Below are 21621 nucleotides of genomic sequence, written 5' to 3' on the forward strand. Positions count from 1 at the left end.
GTAAGATTTGCCCAGTGAGTTCTGTGCTGGGTGTGTTCCTGCCCCGCTGTGCTCTGCAGCACAGGCCTCTGACGTCGGCGTGAAACGTCGTCTGGCTGTGCGGCGGCAGAGCAGAGCTCTGTCTGCAGCAACTCAGAGAAACAAATAGGAAACAGGATTTCCCCCAACAGGCATCTGATTTTTCAGAAATGAACCGTTGTAATGGGATGTACAGCTGAGCAAAGCCCACAGTTTATAGTGAATGCCTTCAGACTTGACAAACATGGCAAGTGGGACCTCTAGCTCCCTTCACCTGAGCCACCAAGCTGTAGCTGGTTCCTTTTTCTCTCAGTATTTACTAGAAATAATGTTGTCGTTACCATTTTGTGCAGGGTGGGTTCTGGTAACTGCCAGACCACGGAACTTTGACCCTGTTTGTTTGCCACATGTGGTAGCAGCTTTATATGCCCTCCACCCTCTAGGGACCCATGAGAGCTGTTGTTTGGCTCCTGCTGCAGCCTCGGGAAGATGCCCTTTCAGGAACTCAGCTCTCCAGATAAACAGTCTCCCTCTTCACATGAGAGCATCCTTGAGTGAGAGCATTGCAGCATATTTTAAAAGCTCTATCTGTCTGGAAATTTTCCAGTCAGTCCCTTACCTACTGCTGTCGTTGTCCTCCTCTCTCCCTCCCTTCTTAAAGCTTCCCAAGCAGATCCATATCATTAATATTTCAGTATCAGCTGCACACAGGCATTGGCTACACTGCAGCACACTTCATCAATAAGAGCCAGCGAGGGCTGTGAGGTTTGCCACACTGCCTTCATCCAGCGGAGGAGTGAGAGCAAAGGCAGAGCCTGGCAGAGAAACAGAGTATCTGCCGAGGGTAAGGCTGCAGTTCGCAGTCCCAGCCTTGAGGTGCTTTTTGCTGCTGTCCCTCGTTCAGATCATCCCAGATAATACCTTAACAAGCAACAAGAATGGATGTCTTTAAGAAAGGTTTCTCCATCGCTAAAGAAGGTGTGGTGGCTGCTGCAGAAAAGACCAAGCAGGGAGTGACAGAGGCTGCGGAGAAGACTAAAGAAGGGGTAATGTATGTAGGTAAGAGAGAACTAGTTTGAATCTACATTTGAGCATGAACAGCTGTATAGATTGTCTCTGAGAAAGTCTGGGGAAATTATATTGTGTCTGGAGCTCGGGAATGAATAGCAAGGAGATCTGGATAACATCCTCAGCTCTACACAGAGTTGCTTTGTAAACCTGGGGTGCCACAGCCTCCCCATGCCTCAGTTTCCCCAACTGTAAATTAGACATAGAAAAAATCATTACTATAGGGGAGGTAGAAGGAATGTAATGTTGAGGAGCAGATGCTCCGGTGTAAGGTTTCTGTTAGACCAGTCACTGATTGTTTGCAGGGTGAGTCAGACACTCTCCAAGCATCTGAGCCCTGCTGGTCTCCACCTCACCTCCACACCAAGACACGCTGAGGAGGTCCCTGAGAGGAGCCAGCAGTGTTAGTAAGAGAGGATTGCAGGATGCATCTGTTTCCCCATAAACAAACTGTTTTATCCTGAAATCCTTCTCTTGTTCACCAACTTATTTCATTGCCCATGCACACATTAATCTTGCTTTGCAAGAGACGCCCAAATTCCTTTTGCCCAAAGAATAGGATCTGGGAAACAGCACGCCTGATGTCCTGTCTGGAGACCTCTCTCACAGTTAATGGGCTGTTTCAGAAACCTCTCCTTTCAAGGTCACCCTCGAAACCCACTATCTTCACTATCTAGCAAATGCAATTATATGGCTGGATGGTCAGATATTCCAGATAATACAAAATCTACAGAGTCTTAGGTTCCCAAGACTGATTACCTTGCTGCTGATTACTGTGTTTCACACAGCTTTTCATTTTTGCTAGATGTGGGAAAGAGGGTTTATTTTAGTTGGAAAGTTTACATGCACATTCTTCCTGCTATCATACTGCAACATCCACAGCTATACTTAGCTACTGCATTTAAAACAGCTCTATTGCAAATAGCTACAGACATATATTTGTACATTATAAATGAATATAAAATTTGCATGTAGCAGGTGTGGTAATGTCTTCATCCTGAATTTTTAAATACTTAACTATTGGCATGCTGGAAATGAATGGATGTAAAAGTTCACATTTCAGTTTGAAGCTGACTCACAAGAAAAAAGGTAAGCAGCGTCCCTATAAACAATTAAACTAACTACAGTAACCGAAAAACCAGCCAGTGAAATGTCACGTATGGATGTCACATTGTGGCATCACTACTGCTCCACCTGCTTCCAGATTTGAGTCATGTCAGGGTTATTCAGAGTTTTTATACATAATTCCTCACATCTCTGTTCAGTCACGTTGTACACCTCCATACTGTGACCTGCTTTTCAGGTACAGAGTCTCTTTATGAGATTCTAACCTTCCAATAAAGTTTTCTCTAAGTGTAAAACTAAAAAGCCTTAAAACCTTAATCTCTGAATGAGAATCAGATAAGGATCAAGGTGAAAATTAAGTGCTTTCTCCTTTTATTGGTTTGGTTTGGTTTGTTGGTATAGTGCCAGTTCCTGCGCTGCCATGCACTGCATAGGGCTTTGCCTTGGGCTGATTCAGTTCCTGTTGCACACTAGGGGAAGCTCAGCCCTTTGGGGAAAATTCAGCCTTTCACAGGCAGGAAAAGTCAAGGCCAGATGCTGATTAGCTCAGAAAATCAGTTTTTTTAATAACCAGGGAAGGTGGAGGCATGGTATATCTGTTAAAACTGGAATGTTGTTCATGCTGCCTTTTATCACTCTGTGCCATGTGAAGGGTAAATCACAGACCTGAACTGTTCTTTCCCTGCTCCTTCCTTTGCAGAGCCCTATCCCAGCAGCTTCATCTAGAGCATAGGTGTCAAAACTTGAATTTTTGGATGCTAGGAGAAAACAATACTGCATCAAACCTTGAGGGTCTTTTCAGAACATCAGGAAAGGGAGGAAAATCCCCATAGCCTAGGATGGATGAAGTGGATCCCTGACTTTTATTCAGGTTTGTGCTAACTCATTGTTGACTCTCCAAGGAGGATTCCAGGTGTCTGGGCACAACCCCCACATCTGGTGAGTCACTTGCTGCTGCCCAGGGGAAGAAAAACAGTGCTCGTTCAGAGGTACCTGCCTGGAGCAAACAGTATCACTGGGGCACTGTGGCCAGCTTGTCCCTCCCTCTGGTCCAAGCAGGTTCAGCTTCCACGAGCCTGGCAGAGAGGAGATGCCTCCCTCCTGTGCTGGCACTGCAATGCGGTTACAGCCGGGCCGGCCCGAGGTGCTGCCATCGCCGGGGCACTCAGGGCGTGGGGTGCTCCTGCCCCTCCGTGTGGCTTCCTGAACAAGCAGGGGAGAGAAGAGGGGGCATGAAAAGAGGAGAAATCCTGTAGCGTGGGTCACATTTGCATTTAGCAGAATCACAGACTGCTCTGCAACTTGTGACAGCCTCTGGGTACACCAAAGTGGCAGGGGATCCCTCACAGTTAGTGGGGATCCAGCAGCTGGTTCAATGGGCTGTCTCTTTTTTTTTGATTTAAAAAGGGGGATAAACGATGCTGCAGTTAATGAATGAATTTAATGCAAAGCTGCATCAGAGTATTGAGTATAAGTACTAATATACTCAGTATATTAGTACTGTTTAATGCTATAATTCAGTAAGCCTCAACAAAGAAGGCACTTCTAGTTTTCCAGAAAGATTTTCGACCGTGTGTGTCACAGAAAGCCCCAACGCACCAAGCTCTACTTAAACCAAGTGACTCCTGCAGGACTTAACGCCCATCATAATATCCCTTTCTACTCTAAACCTTCTCCCACCACCTCAGTCCCACCCTTGCCGTACCAAAGCTCTTACAGATGACTCACAGCACTCAGAAGAGGTAGGATGCATGAACTTTTAATTCTGTGTACAGAAGCCGCAGGCAAGGGCTAATGAGCGAAATGAGATTGAGCATCAGGTGATTGCTTTCTGATTCAACAGATGCGGGTTGCTGGCAGGAGCGTGCGCCGGAAGGTCAGGTTTCATGCGGTGCATAATGGATGTGAGCCTGAGTCATCGGGTGTGGCCGGGCCGGGAACGTGAGGCGAGCTCTCCCCGGGCTGCAGCAGGGACTCTTCCCAATGACGTTGCTTCTGTGGCAAAATGGATTCGGATGTTTTTCTTCTGTCTGCAGCCCTCCTTTCTGGAACTGTTTTTGATCAGCAGATATAGCCCCCAACCACTCCCCTCCCCCTGTGAAAGAATTGAGCCCCGATAGTCACCTTAAAAGTCTGGTAAAAAATATATAGAAGGCAGAAGTCTCACTAAGAGTGTTAGCTGCACAACTGAAACACATGGAAGTCTAGTACAGCAAATCATCCACTTTGCTTACCTATCAACTGTTCTTTGACCAAAAAAACAACAAAAAAGGGCTGTGCTTGAACATCTGTGTCTGACACGAGACAATCTTGTGTGTCAGATTAGCATTGTGGCAGTGTTTCATAGAAGCACTGGGAGGGAAAACAGAGCACGATGGTGTCTGAGTTGAACAGTGTGTTTGGCCCACTCAGGAGCTCACGTTCATGGCTTGAGACTCGCACTTGCTCTGCTCGCTGCTGTGCTTCTGCTCACATTTGTGTATCACGGGCATCATTATTAAATCCAGCTCACAGCAGTGCACGTGTATCACGTGCACCACTAGGAACTGCAGTTTACAGCACTAACGAGTATAATAAAGTAGAAAGATTTCATCTCTTCAGTTTTAACACAGTTCAGGAGGGTGGAGTGAAATGTTGAGGGCATATTGTAGTAGAACAGTTTTGTTCTGCCCCGGGCGACAATTACAACCACCAAAATAAATCAACAATTGAGAATAACATCCAATAATACGTACCATGTGTCAGGCAGAACAGAGCTGGGCTGGATCTGTTGTTATCAGGGCACTGCACCTGTTTCACTTCTCAGGCTGCTAATGAGAACGAGATGTGGTTTGTAGCTGGTTTCTCCCACCACACCCGTGGATGTTGCTCTTCCATGGAGTCAAAGATCTGCCTGGTTCTCTATTTTTATCATTTTGATGGTTGGCCATACAAATCCTTTTGCTGTATCAGTATGGGAAATTTAAAGAGAGCCTGCTTAGGTGCAGATAATTTACAAAATACAGTAAAGTGAGACCAGTGGAATGTTTTGGCATTGTTCTTTTAAATTGTAACAGCGATAAATTTGATCCTTTATTTTTTCAATGCGTAAAGCACGTAGTTACTGTGGGGGCTGCCCATCTACCATATGATTTAGCTTATCTGCTGCAGTAAAAAGGTAGAAGGGATATATAGCTGGTCACTTGAAGCGTGGAGGAAAATCACAGAGATTAATTATTCCTTAGGGCTATTTGTGTTGCAAACTGAATGCCTTCACATCCCGGTAGCTTTTCTGCCTTGAGAACAGCGAGATAAATTACAATGTAAGTATACATATGGTGTACTTTCATAATTTGAGATAAAACCATCTGCATTCTGTGTATCACTGTGAGCAGGCACTTACAGCCTAGGTTGAGGCACCAAAATGGGAATTTAGTTAGTAGGTATGTAGTAGGTGGGTGGTTGTTCTGTAAATTCAGCTTTAAGATTCTCAAGTCTTTACTTGTGATATAGAATGAGATTTTAAATGACTGCTGCAGCCAAGGATTCTGCTGAAAGGCAGGAGAGAGTCACAGATGTGACTCCTTGTCTTGCAAGACTGAAGTAGGTGAGATTTTACCAGGTGATTTAATATACAGTCATTTTTACAATTAGCTTAACATTGACTTACCATTATTTAACTGTTCTTTTAATTTTGGAAATATTCCAGGGACAATTTTTCATAGTTCGGCATGATATAGTCAAAATTTTTCAGGTCTAGGCATCTCCAGAGAATTTGTTGTTGAAGTTCTCCAACTCTCAGCACAAAGGTACTTATTGACTTTATTGGGGAGGGAAGCTGGTCCCCTTTTCTGGCTCTACAAGTGGCTTGTGTCTGAGCAGGAGGTACCAGCAGCACTCTAGCTCCCTACTGCACTTTGTAAGAACAAAAAGCTGTACGTGTCCAGAAACCACAGGTTTCTTAGCCAGGTAGCACTGATGGACTGTGTTTCCTTTCACAGGCACCAAAACCAAGGAAGGCGTGGTGCAAAGTGTGACCTCAGGTAAGAGCACAGCCCTGAGGGATGTGGGAATCTGTGATGGTTTGCCAAATGGGAGGTCTGTGGGGGACACCGCTGACATGTGTGACCTTCCAGGTGATGAATGGAGGATGCTTGCCAGGAGCAATGGTTCAGGGTCTGGCATTTGCAGTGGACACAGATGGGAGAAAATATTTGATCGGTAGAGCGGGTCAAAAAATCTAATGAAGGTTACTTGGCAGACTGGGATGAGTCACAGCAATTTAGGCATTTCACAATGTCAAGTGTGCTGCCCAGCATGAAGAGAGGATTTGCTTCCATCAGTTCCTGTCGGGCCAAAACTGTGGTCTTTGGGAGACTCCTGTCAGGCAGTCACAGAATCAAGGACCCAGAGGGTTCCTTCTAGGACCCAAGCTCCAAGGCAGAGCAGCCATGTGGACTGCCTTGAAGGGAGATAAATGGATCCTTTCCCTGGAGAATTTCATAATGATTACTTTTTTCTACCCAGGAGTATTAAATCAAACAGAAGGTACCCAGGAAGAGGTCATGCAGAGTCTGCAATGCAAAATACCTTATTTGCACTATTGTCTCTTAGCATTTGACAGTGAATTTTTCATTCTGCAGTTTCCCACAATGACTGACAGGCTGCAGTGCTGCCCTCTGAACAGCATTTTGAGTCAGACAAAAACCCTCACGTACATAATGTAAATTCAGACGTGATCTCATCTAAAAAAATCCAAACAAGGACTGTACAAGGGCCAATTTCTTCTTTTACCTCAGTGCATTCATGTTACTGTCCCGGGGAATTTGGCAGCCTTTTGGCAGTGTCTAGCTCACTGACTTTCTGCTTTTGTTAAAACCCCAGTTGCTGAGAAGACCAAAGAGCAGGCCAATGTGGTGGGAGAGGCTGTAGTAGCCAGCGTGAACACAGTGGCAAACAAAACTGTAGAAGGAGCAGAGACCATCGCAACCACCACAGGAGTTGTAAAAAAGGTATGTTTGTTTCTTCAGTGGTGTGCAGGATGGAAGAGTCACCTTTGGATTACACTTAAAATACCTTCAAACATTTACAGGTGATGGTTTTACTTATGTAATGAAAGGTTTGCAGCAATATCTGCTTTTGTATAACACTTAATATTATCCTATAATGCGTAATATAGTCACAGAATCATTTAGTTTGGAAGGGACTACTTGAGATCATCTAGTCCAGCCTCCTTAGGGTCAATGAGAGAGGACTCTGTACAGCTGAATTTTGAATATCTCCACAGATGGAGACTCCTCAACACCCCTGAACAACCAGTGCCAGTGTTTGACTACCCTCACAGGAAGAGAGAGAAAAAACAGAGTGTTTTCCTCTGTTCAGATGGACACTTTAATCAATTTGTGCCCATTGCCTCTTGTCCCATCAGTGGGCACTGCTGGCAAGAGTCTTTCATTTTCTTATGAATGTAGAAAAGCATTTTCCCCCAGGAACTTGAGCAGAAATGCGGCTGGGCTGCAGTGAGCACCTGGATGGAGTCAGAGCTCCGGGATGTGCAGGGTGGGAAGGCACAGGAGCTCAGCACTTGCCCTCACACCTGTGCCACGCTGGTGGGATACACAGCCTCGGCCCCGGCAGCTCCGGAGGCAGCAGAGGGCAGCAGCAATTCAGGCACAGCCCGGTCCCGGCAGAGCGCCTGACCCCGCTGCTCTGCTTCCTGCTGGTTTGGGCAACATCCAAGCACTTATTGATAAAGGCCGTGTGATCCAAATTGTGCACGGATTAAGCCAGATTCAGACAAGGCATCTTCTGTCCTCCAGCTTAATTTGGCACTTGGACTGCTTCAAGTGAGGGGATTAAGGGGCATGTGAAGGAGCAGAACAGTTCCCTAGATGAAGGCAGTGTTGACCATTAGAGAAGATGCTTTCCCCGGGTGGTAACAAACAGCAACCATTTGTACAGCACGAGGCTAATACCTGGCAGCTCTTTGGTAAGCCCAGCTCTTTCCCCTCTTCAGAGAGCTGTGATCTCTGCTGTTGACAGCCACATGAGCTAGATGAGTCACAACAAACCCAAACCCTGAATCAAAGCAAAGCCAGGCTGGCCAAAATTGTTTTAATTGTTCAGATAGTCGGCTGATTAATTTCCTGACCTGCACGTAAACACATTGTGATGTGAAACAAAACTTCTACACAGCATATAAATCCTGGGAGAATAGCCTAACAAAAGAGGGGAACAGCGGCTACGAGTGACGCAAAATGTCCTCCTGCAAGCATGTGAAAAGGGCAGATACAGGAGTTCTGCTAAGCCCTTGGGATAAGATTAATCTCTATTCCCACAGCATTTGGACTGTAGGAGCAAACAGTGATTCCTAATTCCATGGGGCCAGAACACCCCCTTCAACCTTTCAGCTGACCTGGTGCAGGGTGATTGACCCAGGAGAGTGAGGAATTTGCTGACTGTAGGAATCCATCCTGCAGGTACTGGACTGTCTTCCCTCTAGCAAGGACTGAGTAGCAGCAATCTTGTTCCCCTTTCCTCCGAAGTGAGAGCCCCACCTCAAAGACTGACAACTACAGTTTACAGCTGATTTCAGAGTTCAAATCAGTCAATGTTATCTGTTTCCATATTTGTGAACGTAGTCCCTCAGAAAATCAGTGATTCCTTCACCCTAGTAGAGGTTCTGGCTTATGCAGACTGCAAGCAATATACAGAGCTGTGAGGGTTTGGAGGGTTAAAGTATTAAGCATCTGAACTGTCATTTTGGCATCTTCCATTGATTGGAGTGCTGATCTGACTGCTTAGAGTTAAAATGGAGATCATTCAAGAAATAAAAAGTTAGGATGTGTCACATGCCAAAGGGCAGACTAAATGGAACCAGGAGACTGCTTTGGACACAGCATCCTGGTGTCATGCCAAACAGCAGAGGTGGGCAGCAGAATGAAAACAGGAGGAGAAAAACAAGACAAAGTCACAGGAGAAAGGAATTCAGGAAAAAATGTTTGCTTCTGTGAAAAAGGGGTCATCTATTCTACTGGTTTAGCTCAGTAGTGCAAATCTTTTATTCATGCTCGCTCACCATACTTTATCATAGAGCTAGACACAGAAGATTGAACTCCGTGAGCAGACCTAGCACCTCCCAGCTGCTAATGGTTAATTGCCTTGGAGCCAAAGCTGCTCCTGAGGGAGGGCCCTGAAAGGAATATAAGGGGTTGTGCTGGGCTCTTGGGCACCGGCTGCTTTTTCTCCAGATCTGCTCCTATTGTGCTGCACAGTTTGCTAATGGAAATACATCCAGAGCCTGCCAAGAGCAGCAACAGGCACTATAATGCCTGTGGGAGACCCATTGAAGATACACTAAGAGTGATAAGTTAAAGCTTTTAGATATTTAAGCAGTGAATACCTACTGTTATCATCTTGCAATCCTGGAGTCATACACAAGCCTTTCAGCCCCTGAAGTTTGAGGGAGGTGTTATATCCAGTGCTGAGACTTCTTTGTGTTCCATCCTGTCCTCCTCCTTTTTAATTGCACAGAGCAGTTGCTAATGCCTTATTTTGGTTTTCAGCTGTCTCCAGTGCTGTTCCCTGCTGACTTTATAGAGGGGTTGTCAAAGCACCAGGGATCTGTGTGAATGCCTGGCACTGAGCAGTGCAGGAGAGTGACTTGGGTCTGGGGGAGGCAAGTGGGCTAGGAGGCATGTCTCCAGCTGAGCTTTCCCACTATTAATATCAATTATGGAGAGCTTGTTGACATTTAATCTGTGCATTTGACAGCTGGTATGGGTGGCAGGAGAGGGGAACTCTGAGGATTCTGAGTTAAGTTTTGCTCATGACAGCAGCCATGGGTGGGTTCAGTTCTGTGGGTGTATCACATGGTCACTTGGGTCATGGGAAAGGATTCAGCCTGCTATTGGATCATGGCAGGCACTGAAATGTGCACACCCATGGGGCAGTTGGCAACCTGCTGCTCCTTGCTGTCCTTGGTGGGAGCACTCAGAGCCATTCAGAAGGAAATGAGGCTGGAGTAACTCTATGCCTGTGAGGGGGTGCCAAGTACCAGATGAGAACAACCTTACGTAGTGTTGGCATCGCCTGATAGGGCTTTGGCAGTGGCCTGGTCACTGCTCACTGAGTACAGGAAAGTATCGACTGATTTGGGGGAGTTTTTAGGTATTAACTAAAAAATATGTGAGTTAAGAGATTATAAACTCGCCACAATTTTTCTGATCCACAAAGGAATGAAACCCATCAGTGATGTGTTCTGTCTGTGGCTCTGCACCCACCCCCATCCCTGGGGTGGACATCAAGAGATTCCAGTGAGATAACCACCCACTACATATCCCTGTCTTAGGAGAGGATTAATTCTTCGTCTGCATGACGCAGCACAGAGCTTGCTGCAATGCAGACACCACGTGGCTGGGAACGAGGGCACGTACATACACTCACAAAATGTCCTTCAGGGAGTGGAACAACTTCCCCGGTATGATGCTGCCCTGCACCCTCCGCCTAGATCTTCCCCTTAGATCTATTTGTCCTGTCAGTTTTCATGATTTAGCTGTCAGTTCATGACTCTGTCACTTTGAATTGGGTTTGATCCTTTTTTTGTTTCGCTCCATTAATTATTGGAGCAGTTGTCAGTTATGTGCATCCGCTGGGTGCGTTCGCTGGATCGCAGCGTTTCCCTGTGTGCCTGATCTCGTGTGCATGAGCCGCACCCAGGCCAGGGCTCATCGCTTTCATAACAGCTGCACACTCTGGAGGTGAATGTTTGTGGTCTTGATTCTGTTCACTCATACCCTGCAACACCACCGAGGCCAAGGCGGTCGCACCGAAGGAATTGGAAGCAGAAACTGGGTGACCTCCGTGTTAGTCTGGGCAGGGCAAGCGCCACTAGGAGAGAGCAACCAAGGGCATTTGGGAGGCCAAGGAGGGCAGAGCTGCTGAGCAAGAGGAGCAGGGAAATCAGCAGCTAAACTGCCTTGCAATTAAGTAGAATAAATAGTTGCAACTCTTCCTCTTGGCATTCAAGCTTCTCTGTACTTGGTTGATGCAGTGATGCATCCCAGTAGTATCCGTCCACATCTGATGGAGCAGGAGAGACTACAAAAGCAGTGTGGAACAGGGTATTCTGCCTACAGGCACCTTTTTTTATGCTTCCTTCTCAGTCTCATTAGTGCATCCAGGCATACGTTTTCTCATGAAAAATAGCTGAGTTAGTGGCACTGGTGAAGCCTTAAAGTCTGCAAGACCATGTGTTTGCTTCATGGCTCAAAGCTGTGCCGCAACAATCCTGCAGGATACATTGTTAAATATGTATTATTCCTATAAGCAGTCTCAGGAAAGTGTGAGAGTCTGGCTGTGAGCTGGATGAAAACAAAGCCACCCCAAGAGTCCACCTGGATTTGCAGGGTAAGACAGGGCTCCTGTGTGCCCATCTGTCTGTCCTCTTGGTAGGTCCACTCACTTTAGGCACGAGTTGACCTCTTAGAGCTGTCAGCATCACTCCAAGCACGTTCAGCCTGAAACCTATACAGCACAGCCTGTCCATAGGACCTGTCAGGTTGCCTGAGGATTTACGAGGGAGTGGAGTGGGGATACTGCCAAGTGCTGTTGTGTTTGCTCCAACGCCCAAGGTCAAGAGCACTACAGGAGGCTGAACCTCTCTGCCTTATGCAATTGATGTCCCATTGAGGGCTGTTAAATTTGTAGCAGATGAGGCTGCCAGCGAACCTCTCTGGCTTTACAGCCTAATAATAATAATAATAATAATAATAATAATAATAATGAACTCTTGCTCGCCACTGAATTTTTTGAGATTCTAGTGAGTCGTATACCAGCATCCAATATTGGATTGCTTTCTCTGTTAATAAGGTTATTTTTGTCTGAATTTTTGGGAAAAGCAAAAAAGCCCTACGGGCTTATAACATAATATAGATAAAAATATAAATTCCATTTTGTATATGGACTCAGAACATACAACTCAGTTGGTAAGCTGGAAAAGGGAATTTCATAGAACCTGAGGGGAAAAAAGAAATCTGAGAAATGAAATTATAATTAATTATTTTTCAATATTTCTGGGGTTTCAAATCAGTTTAAAAAAATATTAAAATTTCTGAACCCGGGAGCCTATAGTATGGTCTATTTAAGATCTCAACATTACACAGGAATATCTTTATAAATGGCAGATCCTAATTTGTCAAGTTCTTCATTTGTGATAGCTGAATGTGTACCTATGTTTCATAACCTTAGTTAAATATTGTTTTTTATATATATAAATCTTCTATAGTGTATATATTTTATATGGGAATGTATTTTTTATTCATAAAATATTTAAAAACTTGTATGGTATTCCCTTAAGAAATTCTAAGGTCTTGTGTTTCACTTAAAGTCCTTAATTCTTCTCTCTTCATTAGCAAAAAGGATTCAGCTTCTCCCCCAAAAATAGAAGAAAATAGCCCATAGCAAACTGATTTTTTTTTTCATTTAAAATACTTATTCTAAGGCAATGCATGACTTCTGAGGGGACAAAATCTGGTTTCCCTTTAAGAGCAGGAGGACCATTACTAATTGCTTCATAGTTTCAACATCCCTCTCCCTTAGAAAATCTTGTCCCTTTTAATGAGCAGATGAAGTGAAAGGAATGGCAAAACTCTTGCTGTCCCCCAGAGAAGGTGGATTTTCACCTTTGCTTTCTTGCCCAGCGTTGTGCTGTGGGTCAGTGCTATAGCTGGAGCTCGTATCTCTGGCTCTTCATCCAAAGTGAAGACCCTTCCATCACGTGGTCCTGCTCTGTTTTCCTGAGCAGTTACTGCAATCCTCAGCCAGCTAACACCCAGCTGAAGAATGCAGCCCTTCCTCATCTCAGGATCACTATTCTGGGCAGGGTGGGAAGTGCATGAGAAAAAGGCTGTGAGGCGACATCCCTAACACAGCCTGACACCTCTTCATCCTGCAATTGTGCTGGTTCCTCCACCAAAGTTTAGAAATACTATCCAGAAACATGGTTGCTTCCCTTTCTAAAAATAGATGGTTGATTTTTATCCTTCTGGAGCAGAGTCTTGGCAAGGAGAGCACGATTTAAGGGATATAACAGGCAGCACAATAGCTGAACAGGGATTCTTCAGCCCATCCGTTGCTCTTGGATGCAGTGTCCTGAGGGTGGTCCTGAGGAAGGTATCCCTTTTCCATGACTCTTTCCACATCTACCACAGCTGAACATCCTGCCCACAAGAACAGGAGGTGGTTGTACCCTGCAGAAAGACAGAGTGCACCTCACCTCTCCTCGTGTTCCTGTGAGCTGTCCTGCAGGTTCCCAGTGTAGCTCAGCACCTTCGGCAGTCGCCTTTGATTGACCTTCACGATTTCACACAGCAGCTGGTAACTCCACCTGCAAAACACCTATGAGACACTTGCTGTTGCAGCTACTGTGAGCAGCTTGCATTGCAGATTTCTTTCCACCTAACAGCCAAAAAACCTGCTTGTAAAGCTTGAAAATACAATTTGAGGCTATTTTTACCCGCTTTGGCCTAACTTGTGCTGTTGAGTTATAAGGCGTAGTCCTTTTTAAATGCATCTGAAGTCTTTTCAAGCCACAGGCTGGATCCTGAGGCTGGATCCTGAGGCTGGATGAGCCTCCATAAATTCAGAGCAGTGAGCTGTTTGCTGACTGCAGGGGAGTTGCATTTCTGAAAGGCTGTGGCTGAGTGGCTCCATCAGAGCAGTGGCCTCTCCACAACAGCCTCGATCCCTGCTGTGCTGGGAGAAACTGTCTTCCATGATGTGCACAATTTGATGTCATTAAGTTACCTGGGCTTACTTAAAACAGCTCAGGCCAACAGTGCAGTGCAAATTAAGGGCGTGTTCCTTGGGAAAAGGTGGTCACACTGTGCTTCTCATCTGGAGACACCCCAGTGCTTGGTGCTCTCCATAAACACACTAATCAACTCTAGCCTCAGCAGGGACAGGAAGGGAATGCCTGCAGCTGTGACAGACATCAGCTGCAGCTCATATTTTGGCTGTTTTCTGGTTTTGGTGGATTGATCCCTTGGTAGCTTATACGGAGAGCAGAAAGCCTATAGGTAGGACAAGCAGGTTGCAGTGCTTCCATCTCCTGGCTCCCCTTCCTGCCACAAAAGGACCTAAGTCCAATTTCCAACTTAAATTTTCATGGGCTCCACCTTATATCTATATAACTCTGTGTATTTTTCCCTTTTTATTTTGTATCCCCTCTTCTTCCATGATTCAGTCCCAAAAGCAGCAGGAGTGCTCTCCTACTGATAAGAACACTTATGACTGAACTGGAAAATAAAGACACGTGTCAAAATTAAGAGTGGAGTTCCCCAAACACAAGGGAGCATGAAGTTCTGTTTACAGGAGCTTGGCAGGGACATTTGATCTGTACTGCATCAACAGCAGCACCAGGGAAAGTGGTGACCCTGTGTTTCAAAATGTTAAAATTCAAATGATAACTGTCCTCCATGCAAAATTGACTTTCCCTTTACATAATATGTGTGTCTCTGGTTCCCTCTGTGTTAGCTCTGACTTCACCTGGGAAAAGAGTAATTCAGAGAAACTGCTGGGCATGTGTGCTCAAAGGGGACAGAGAAGCTTAGTAATTTTGAGTTGCCTGGTTATTTAGGGCTGAGCTATAGAAGTCCTGCTATTTCTGCTTCCTCCTGCTCTCACTGACTGATTCCACACAGGGGCATTTGTTCTTTCTGTCCAGTACAGTCAGGGGTTTGTCTTCTCTGGCTAAATTGTGCTTAAAGTAACTGCTTGGTAATACAACCTTTTCTCTTGCTTTTGGGCTAGAAAGGAAGCTGAAAGATGCAGGCAAGTAACTAAAAGAGCCAAAAATGCTTATGTAGATACTTGGACTCAAACACAAAACCTTTGATAATGACACTTTATCTGAAGCATGACATTAACTCCACCACAGTACTGCTGTATCGTAAATTAGTTTTAGTCTATGCAATAAGTGCTTAGGGTAAGTAAGATAATGTGGGGAAAGGCTTGGTGTAGTCTTATTGTAGGTAAATTTATTTGTTCCTCCCAAATTTCTTCACACTGAAAGAGTCAAAACTCTGGTCTCAGTAACAGAAAAAGAACTGATTTTCTGTATGAAAAAGACCCTAAACCAGGTGGTAGGAAAATGAATTGCTTTTTCACAGATATCTGCTCCAACGAGCTGCACAACAAAAGTGGATTTCAAGCAGTATTAAAGCTGGTGTTTTATTTGGGTGCGTAATGCCCAATCACTGTCGCACAGTCTGCTCGAATGGTCTGTCTAAGATTAGGGCGATGACTCTGCATGTGGCCGCAAGGACAAACATTTTGCTTGTGACTTGGCAGGAGGACCTGGCAGCGCCGCAGCCGCCGGAGCAGCCCCGGGTGGCCGGAGAGGGGGCCCCGGCGCCAGGCACAGGCGGGGCAGAGGTAAGGGGGTGCCAGGGCCCTGCCTGCCCCGGCCCCGGGCTCTGGGGGCCACACACGGGCTCTTGCTGGGTTACTGCTTCCCCCCCTCCCCGGGAGAATTCCCCTTTGCACCCTGTGGTTGTAGATCTGCCGTGTGAGGTTCCCATCAGTATTCCCACTTTCCTGAGTTATTTGACAAAAACCTGAGCTCATCAGTTCTCACTTTTGCCACTTCCTTTTTGGGGGGGGACCAACAATTTTCTATTAGAGACAGACTGGACAGAGTAAACTGCTGTCTGGTGTGGGCTGATTTTGTGGGTGCACATATAATAGTTAATGCTTTCTTTTGGTTTTGTCACCACATGAAACAGCTTTTTCCTGGTTGCAGCCATGCTTTAGAAGAGCTTTAGATAAAAAGTTAGATTTTTCTATAGATTTTTCTACATTTAAATTAGCTCTTTTAATTTTTGATCTGTTCTACCTGCAATGTCCTTTTGAAGCCCTGGGTCAGATGTCAGTCTTTGGGCCACTTTCAGCTCTTGAACAAGAATAACTTATTGTCCAACAAGGATGCTTTAAGGGGGCAAATGCTTCTCACACGGTATTTCCTTTATGGTTTCAGTCCTAAGGCCTTTGTCTGCCCACTCCACAGGTACTGCATGTACCCAAACCCCACATTTTTCAGCTTTTCCAAAGCTCAGACTGTTTTTGTGATCTCAGCTTGCACCTACCACTCTCTGCCAGCCATCACCCCTGCTGCCAGTCCCCGAAATGAGCCCCACTAATGTGACTGACTCCATGGCTGCCCCAGTGCTCATGTCAGGCTGCAGGAGCAGACCCAGCAGCAGAAAGCAGGACACTCCTGCTGGTGGCAGCCCGGCCCCACATTAGCTCGACTTCCACCACCTGTGAACTCACACCCTCATTTTCCCTGGAGGTCAGTGGGAGTGTGTCTGGTTTCCAGAAGGAATGGATATTTCATTTATTTTCTCTGCCACTTATGGTCCTCATTTTTTTGTAGCTGTTTATGATATTTTTTTGTGGTGACTGTTAGCATTGATTTTTCTCTTAATTTTATTTATATATATTTTCCACTGGAAATATTTAACTGTTTTCCTATCTCTCTCCTCTCACAGGGTGAAACTGAAGGCGATCCATCAAGTTAGGGAGTCCTAGGTCAAAAGAGACCATTCCAAGAGCATACATGGAAATATTAGCTGACACTACAACAGGAAAATCCCACTGTCCATAGACTAACTACATTCAGCTCTGTAGTCTTTCACTTGCCTCAAAAAGAGTTGTACAATATATGTAAGCCAGACTCCTCTGATTGTAAGTAAAGTGCAGGTGTGTACCAGGGGGTCTGTCCTTCCCCACCTCCCTCCTGGCTTCCCGACCCACTTGCTTTGCATCTTTTGGTTGGACTCACTCGTCTGTGTGTCACGTCCACCTGCACTGGCACTTGGGATCTCTAGGTATTGTGGAAATATTTTTTTTTAACTAATAAAAAAGTGTTTGAACACATTTTTTGTTTTGTCAGTTTTATTTGCACGTTTTAGATGTGGATGCTTCCAAACTGATGCACTCTTCCTGTGAAAGTGCAGTATCAAGATACAAGGATCTCAAAACTATAAGGGCCTTAAAAAGATGGAGAATTGTGAAAAACTGTATTGCTGAAGTCAGTACTGTAGGCAGGCCAACTTCCAGTCTTTCAGGGCTGAGAAGCAGATATTTCACTATTTAAATACTTGCCATGTTTAAGGTGTGTGGGGGGGAATACTGGACAAGAGGAGGCTTTTTAAAGGAATGTGAAAGCGATGTTGAGCTCAATTTATTCTGCTTACTACAGAGCTTGAAAACTCTATGCTGACATCTGGGTGCAACAAGCTGCTAGAAGGTAATTACAAAATGTGATGGGTACCAGCTGACCTGTGAGATCAGAGCTGCATTACTGCTGGCAGGGGCAGGGAGGCTGTGCAATGCATCAGTGTGAGAGCAGCTGCCAAAGGAGAATTTACTGGTGCACCACAAACACAGGGCTGGTATCTGTTACAGCAATCTGCAGGTTAAGCTACGGAGTGAGAGCAGCAGAGACTTCCCACGTTAAAGACGTAGAGAACAGGAAAATGTTGCTACAAAGCTCATTGCTGTAAATCATGAGGATGAGTTTTAAAGCACATCAGTAGGTATGGGTCTAAAAGTGGGTTCTTTTATTTACCTACAGATAGAACACCCAGGAATCCAGGAGAAGACAGTGTAAACTGTTGAGATTTAAACTGCTTCAAAATCAGATCATTACTCCTCATTAAGCTGCATAATGATGATGACTGTGGAAGATATTACAGGAGAGACTTGCTGTAGTATGGAAGGATCTGGCAAGTGTGCTAGCAGCCTCTCTCATGCATTAATACATGTAAGGCATTGCATTGCAGAGAACACGGGATTTCCATCCAAGGAGGTGTTTGATCTCAACACTGAAAGGGAACAGAAGAGCCCTAGCAGAGGTAACAAGACCCCTCAAAAGAAACTACATCTGATATGTGTATGCTCTTTTCTGATGTCCTGCAGAACATCTGCCAATTAAACAGAATAACCAAAACTGAGGCCAAGGTAAGAGGGCTTAAAGAGATACTCATGCCCAGCAGCAGGAGGCTGGAGTCTGTTGTTAGTGCTCGCTAGAGAGAGACAGAAAAAGGAAAAGCCCTTTGCTCCAAAGCTTCGCTTTATGGAGGTACAAAAATAAAAGTGTTTTGCCAACCAGGGGGAAAAAGGAGGTGAGTGCCTTCACCAGCTACAGCATGTGTGGGGAGCAGGAGTGGGTAGCAGTTGGGCTGGGCTGTAGCTCAAAGGAGGAGTAAGCTGCTCCCCAAATGCCCATCTCTCAAGCAGGCTCCACCTCTGTTCCAAGGGCTTAAACCAGGAGAGACCAATAATTGCTGAGCTTAGAGGGCTAGGACACTGTTCTGCCATACTGAGCTCCGTAGCTGCTTGGGAGTGTGTGAGCACTGCCCTGTGCCTGGGCTGGACAGGCACTTCCCTGCAGTAGCCCCTGCCCAGGCCTGGTCTAGTCCTTTTGCAGAGCCCAGAGGAGTGTTTATGCACCTTGCACAGGCAATCACAAGTCTTGAAGACAGAGACCAGGACATGCAGTTTCCTCCCATGAGTACCCTGCAACAGTGAGTGGGAACAGAGTAGTGCTGTGCCCATGCAATGGCTCAGCGAGCCTCTGTTTCCTTCCCTTCCCCAGACCAGCTGTCACCCAGCCAGGGGGAGCAGAGGTACCAGTCTGAGCCACCTTTGTCAGAGGTGAAACAAAGGTGAACACTTGTTTGTTCTGAGGCAGAAGGGTCTGTGATAAAAGAGACAAAAGATTATCTATTAATTATTCAACTAAACTTTGCTGTATGTCTGTTTGGTTGGCTGCATGGAAAAGGAGTCTGTGCTTTTAAGGAATATTCCAGCAAATGTAATGAGAGGTGATGGAAAGAAAGAGAAAGGTGAAAGAATGGAGGAGATGCATCAGAAAACATCCCACAGGAGAAGCTGCTTTCACTGAGGAAGTGCTGGGAATCCCCTTGCCCCAGATAAAAGCTGAGGGAGGCAGATACTAGCAAAATAATTTTTTGCTGACAGATCATGATCTAGGCAATCAAGAGTTTCTCTTACTCATCTCACCCTGTGAATTATTTAAGTGGACTTCGTACATGTGACACCGCTCTCACACAAGCTGTTGACTCAATCCCTCTGTGCCGAGACAGCCCTTGGTGCCAGGCACGGTGGGGCCACAGTCTGTCCCCAGTGACGTGACTCTGGGTGCTCACACTCCGACCTCTGTGGGGATCCAACGAGCCAGGAACAGTTGCTGCCAAGCGTTGCGTCAACCTCACCATACGAGTGACCAACAAAGTGCTGAAAACCACCTTTTTTTCCCCTTGTAACAGCAAAACTTACTTACCATGTAAAACTGCAGTTAAGTTTTATCAAGTGATTTGTTCTGATGGAGTTCATAGCCTCTGAGAGCTCCCCCACAGTTACGTTCTAGCCGAGGGCTGAAGGGCGTTGCAGGGCCTGAGTTCTCGAAGGTGTCTGTCTGGGATGCAGAAGAGGAAGCAGTAGCTCTCTACAGAATATCCCAAGCAGCATTCCACTACTTTAAATGCAAATCAGGTAATAATACATTTAAAACTCCACTTTATCTGAAAGTCCTGTTTTCGTGTCTGCATAATGCGTGTCCTAAAACTGAACTCAAAGAGCACCTGATTAAAAAATTGAAGGGCTGTTTTTTTAGTACTGTTCTCTATAAAAAATCACACATTCTCACCTCTTTGGCACTTTTTTTCTATATTGAAACACAGCTTCACTGTCTCATAAAAGCATCTAAACCCTACCCAATCACAAGAAGATACTCCATACTGTTAATAGCACATCAGAAAAAGCTCCGATTAAAACTGAGCTTTCTGAACATCAGACAAACCCCTGCCCAGATGAGTTTGCAGCAGTGCAAAGTTTCTCTGTCGGTCTTTGGCACTGCTTTTTTTGTGTGGATCCCATCATGGGAGCCGGGCAAGCTTGGCAGCTCTGCTTCTCCACTTTTCCTCTCCCCCTGGGCCCAGGTGGGGTGGGCAGCACAGCCGTGTGCCAGAAGGGCAGAGCCACAGGGCTCCTTCATCTCAGTGTGCCTAGAGAAATATGCACAGCTCTCCTGTAGACTTTACATCCCAGCTTGCATCCTCAGCTTTCCTAGCTCCTGGGATAGGACCAGTTATTTAGTTCCCCAGTCCCATGCCAGATCTTAGGGTGGTAGTCAAGCCTTTCTCGCCTTTCCCCTTCTAAGTTAAAGACCAGACAATTTTTTTTTTTCTTTCCTAGTCCTGAAGCTGTGGGATATCATGAGACTCCACAACAATCCCTGTATTTAAGCATGGTTTCGGTGCTCCAGAAGAAGGTAGAAACATGACACTTCACCTGGATGCTGCCTCAAGATTGAGAAACCAGAAGGTAAAGAACTCTATGTGCACTGCCCTTATGGTGATCTCATGTTTTGAAGCAGAGCTGACTAATGGTTCCTGGAGGATGTTTAAAGGAAGAATAAATTAGACCACTTTTCTCCCAGAACTGTATATCAGTATTGCACTGAAAGGCAAATTTAGCTTAATTAGAGCAACTTTAGTTTGATCCTTTAAATGACTAACATATGACTTACAATAATTATATCTTTCTATGAGCAAACCATTCTATTTCTCAAAACAGTTCTGTTTCATTGACATAAACACCACCTCCCTTCCACACTATTGTCAGTCTCTTTTCACAGCTGCAGGTGCTGAACACGGCACACTTTGTTAACTTCTGGAGTGATCTGTGTAAAACTTTCAGCCCTGACACATGGCTGCATTTGCCTTGCTGATGGAAACCATACCTGTCTGTAAATCCCAACCCTGGTAAAATTAAAATTTAAGAGAACCCAAGTAAATGTCAACGGTTCTCATTAATTAACCTCATTTGCCTATTTTCATGTGTAAAACATAAGCTCTAGCTCTGATCAATTACTTCTCACCTTCATCAGGTAGCAAAAGAGGTTTCCTGTTACTGATGTATGAGAGGGTGGTGCTCAAAGATGCCACAGAAGATGTGTGAAAGGAAACCAGAACAATTTCTAATTTCCCTGTGGTGTCTTAGATTCAACTCAGAGATACTTGGACTGCATGTTTGAAGTTATCCACTACTTCCAGTGCCCAATGAACCTGTTTGTATCTGAGCACTCTAATCTATATCTAACATCAGTTCAAAGGGTTTATCATTATTTTTAGGCAAGTAATGCTAACTCACAGAGTGAATAAATATTATGCAATATGTTCCATTAATTTTCTATTGTGGTTTTGTAACTCTGCAAGCCACCTGATGCACAGACTATTTGTCCCATCATATGGAAATAAGTACTTACTGTACCAAAGGTCCCTCTTCCCTCTGCTCTGGGCTGCATTATAATGATCACGCCATGTCATTACCAGGCAAGGGTAATTTGCTTTCTTTTCCCTTTTTAGTGTTTGGAATCAGGATAATATTAATGCTAACATTACC

At 45.2% G+C, this 21621-nt stretch overlaps 1 protein-coding gene across 1 annotated transcript; it reads left to right on the forward strand.

The window, feature by feature from the left end:
* The first annotated feature begins 753 nt into the window (after nt 1-753).
* SNCG (synuclein gamma) lies at nt 754-17067 on the forward strand. The gene is made up of 5 exons (XM_064662467.1): nt 754-1077; nt 6132-6173; nt 7015-7142; nt 15481-15564; nt 16680-17067. The coding sequence occupies exons 1-5, from the start codon at nt 957-959 to the stop codon at nt 16707-16709; spliced, it is 405 nt and encodes a 134-aa protein (XP_064518537.1). The 5' UTR covers nt 754-956; the 3' UTR covers nt 16710-17067.
* The last annotated feature ends 4554 nt before the right edge of the window (nt 17068-21621 follow it).

This window comes from Pseudopipra pipra, chromosome 8 (assembly GCF_036250125.1).
Source record: "Pseudopipra pipra isolate bDixPip1 chromosome 8, bDixPip1.hap1, whole genome shotgun sequence".
NCBI classification, from domain to species: domain Eukaryota; kingdom Metazoa; phylum Chordata; class Aves; order Passeriformes; family Pipridae; genus Pseudopipra; species Pseudopipra pipra.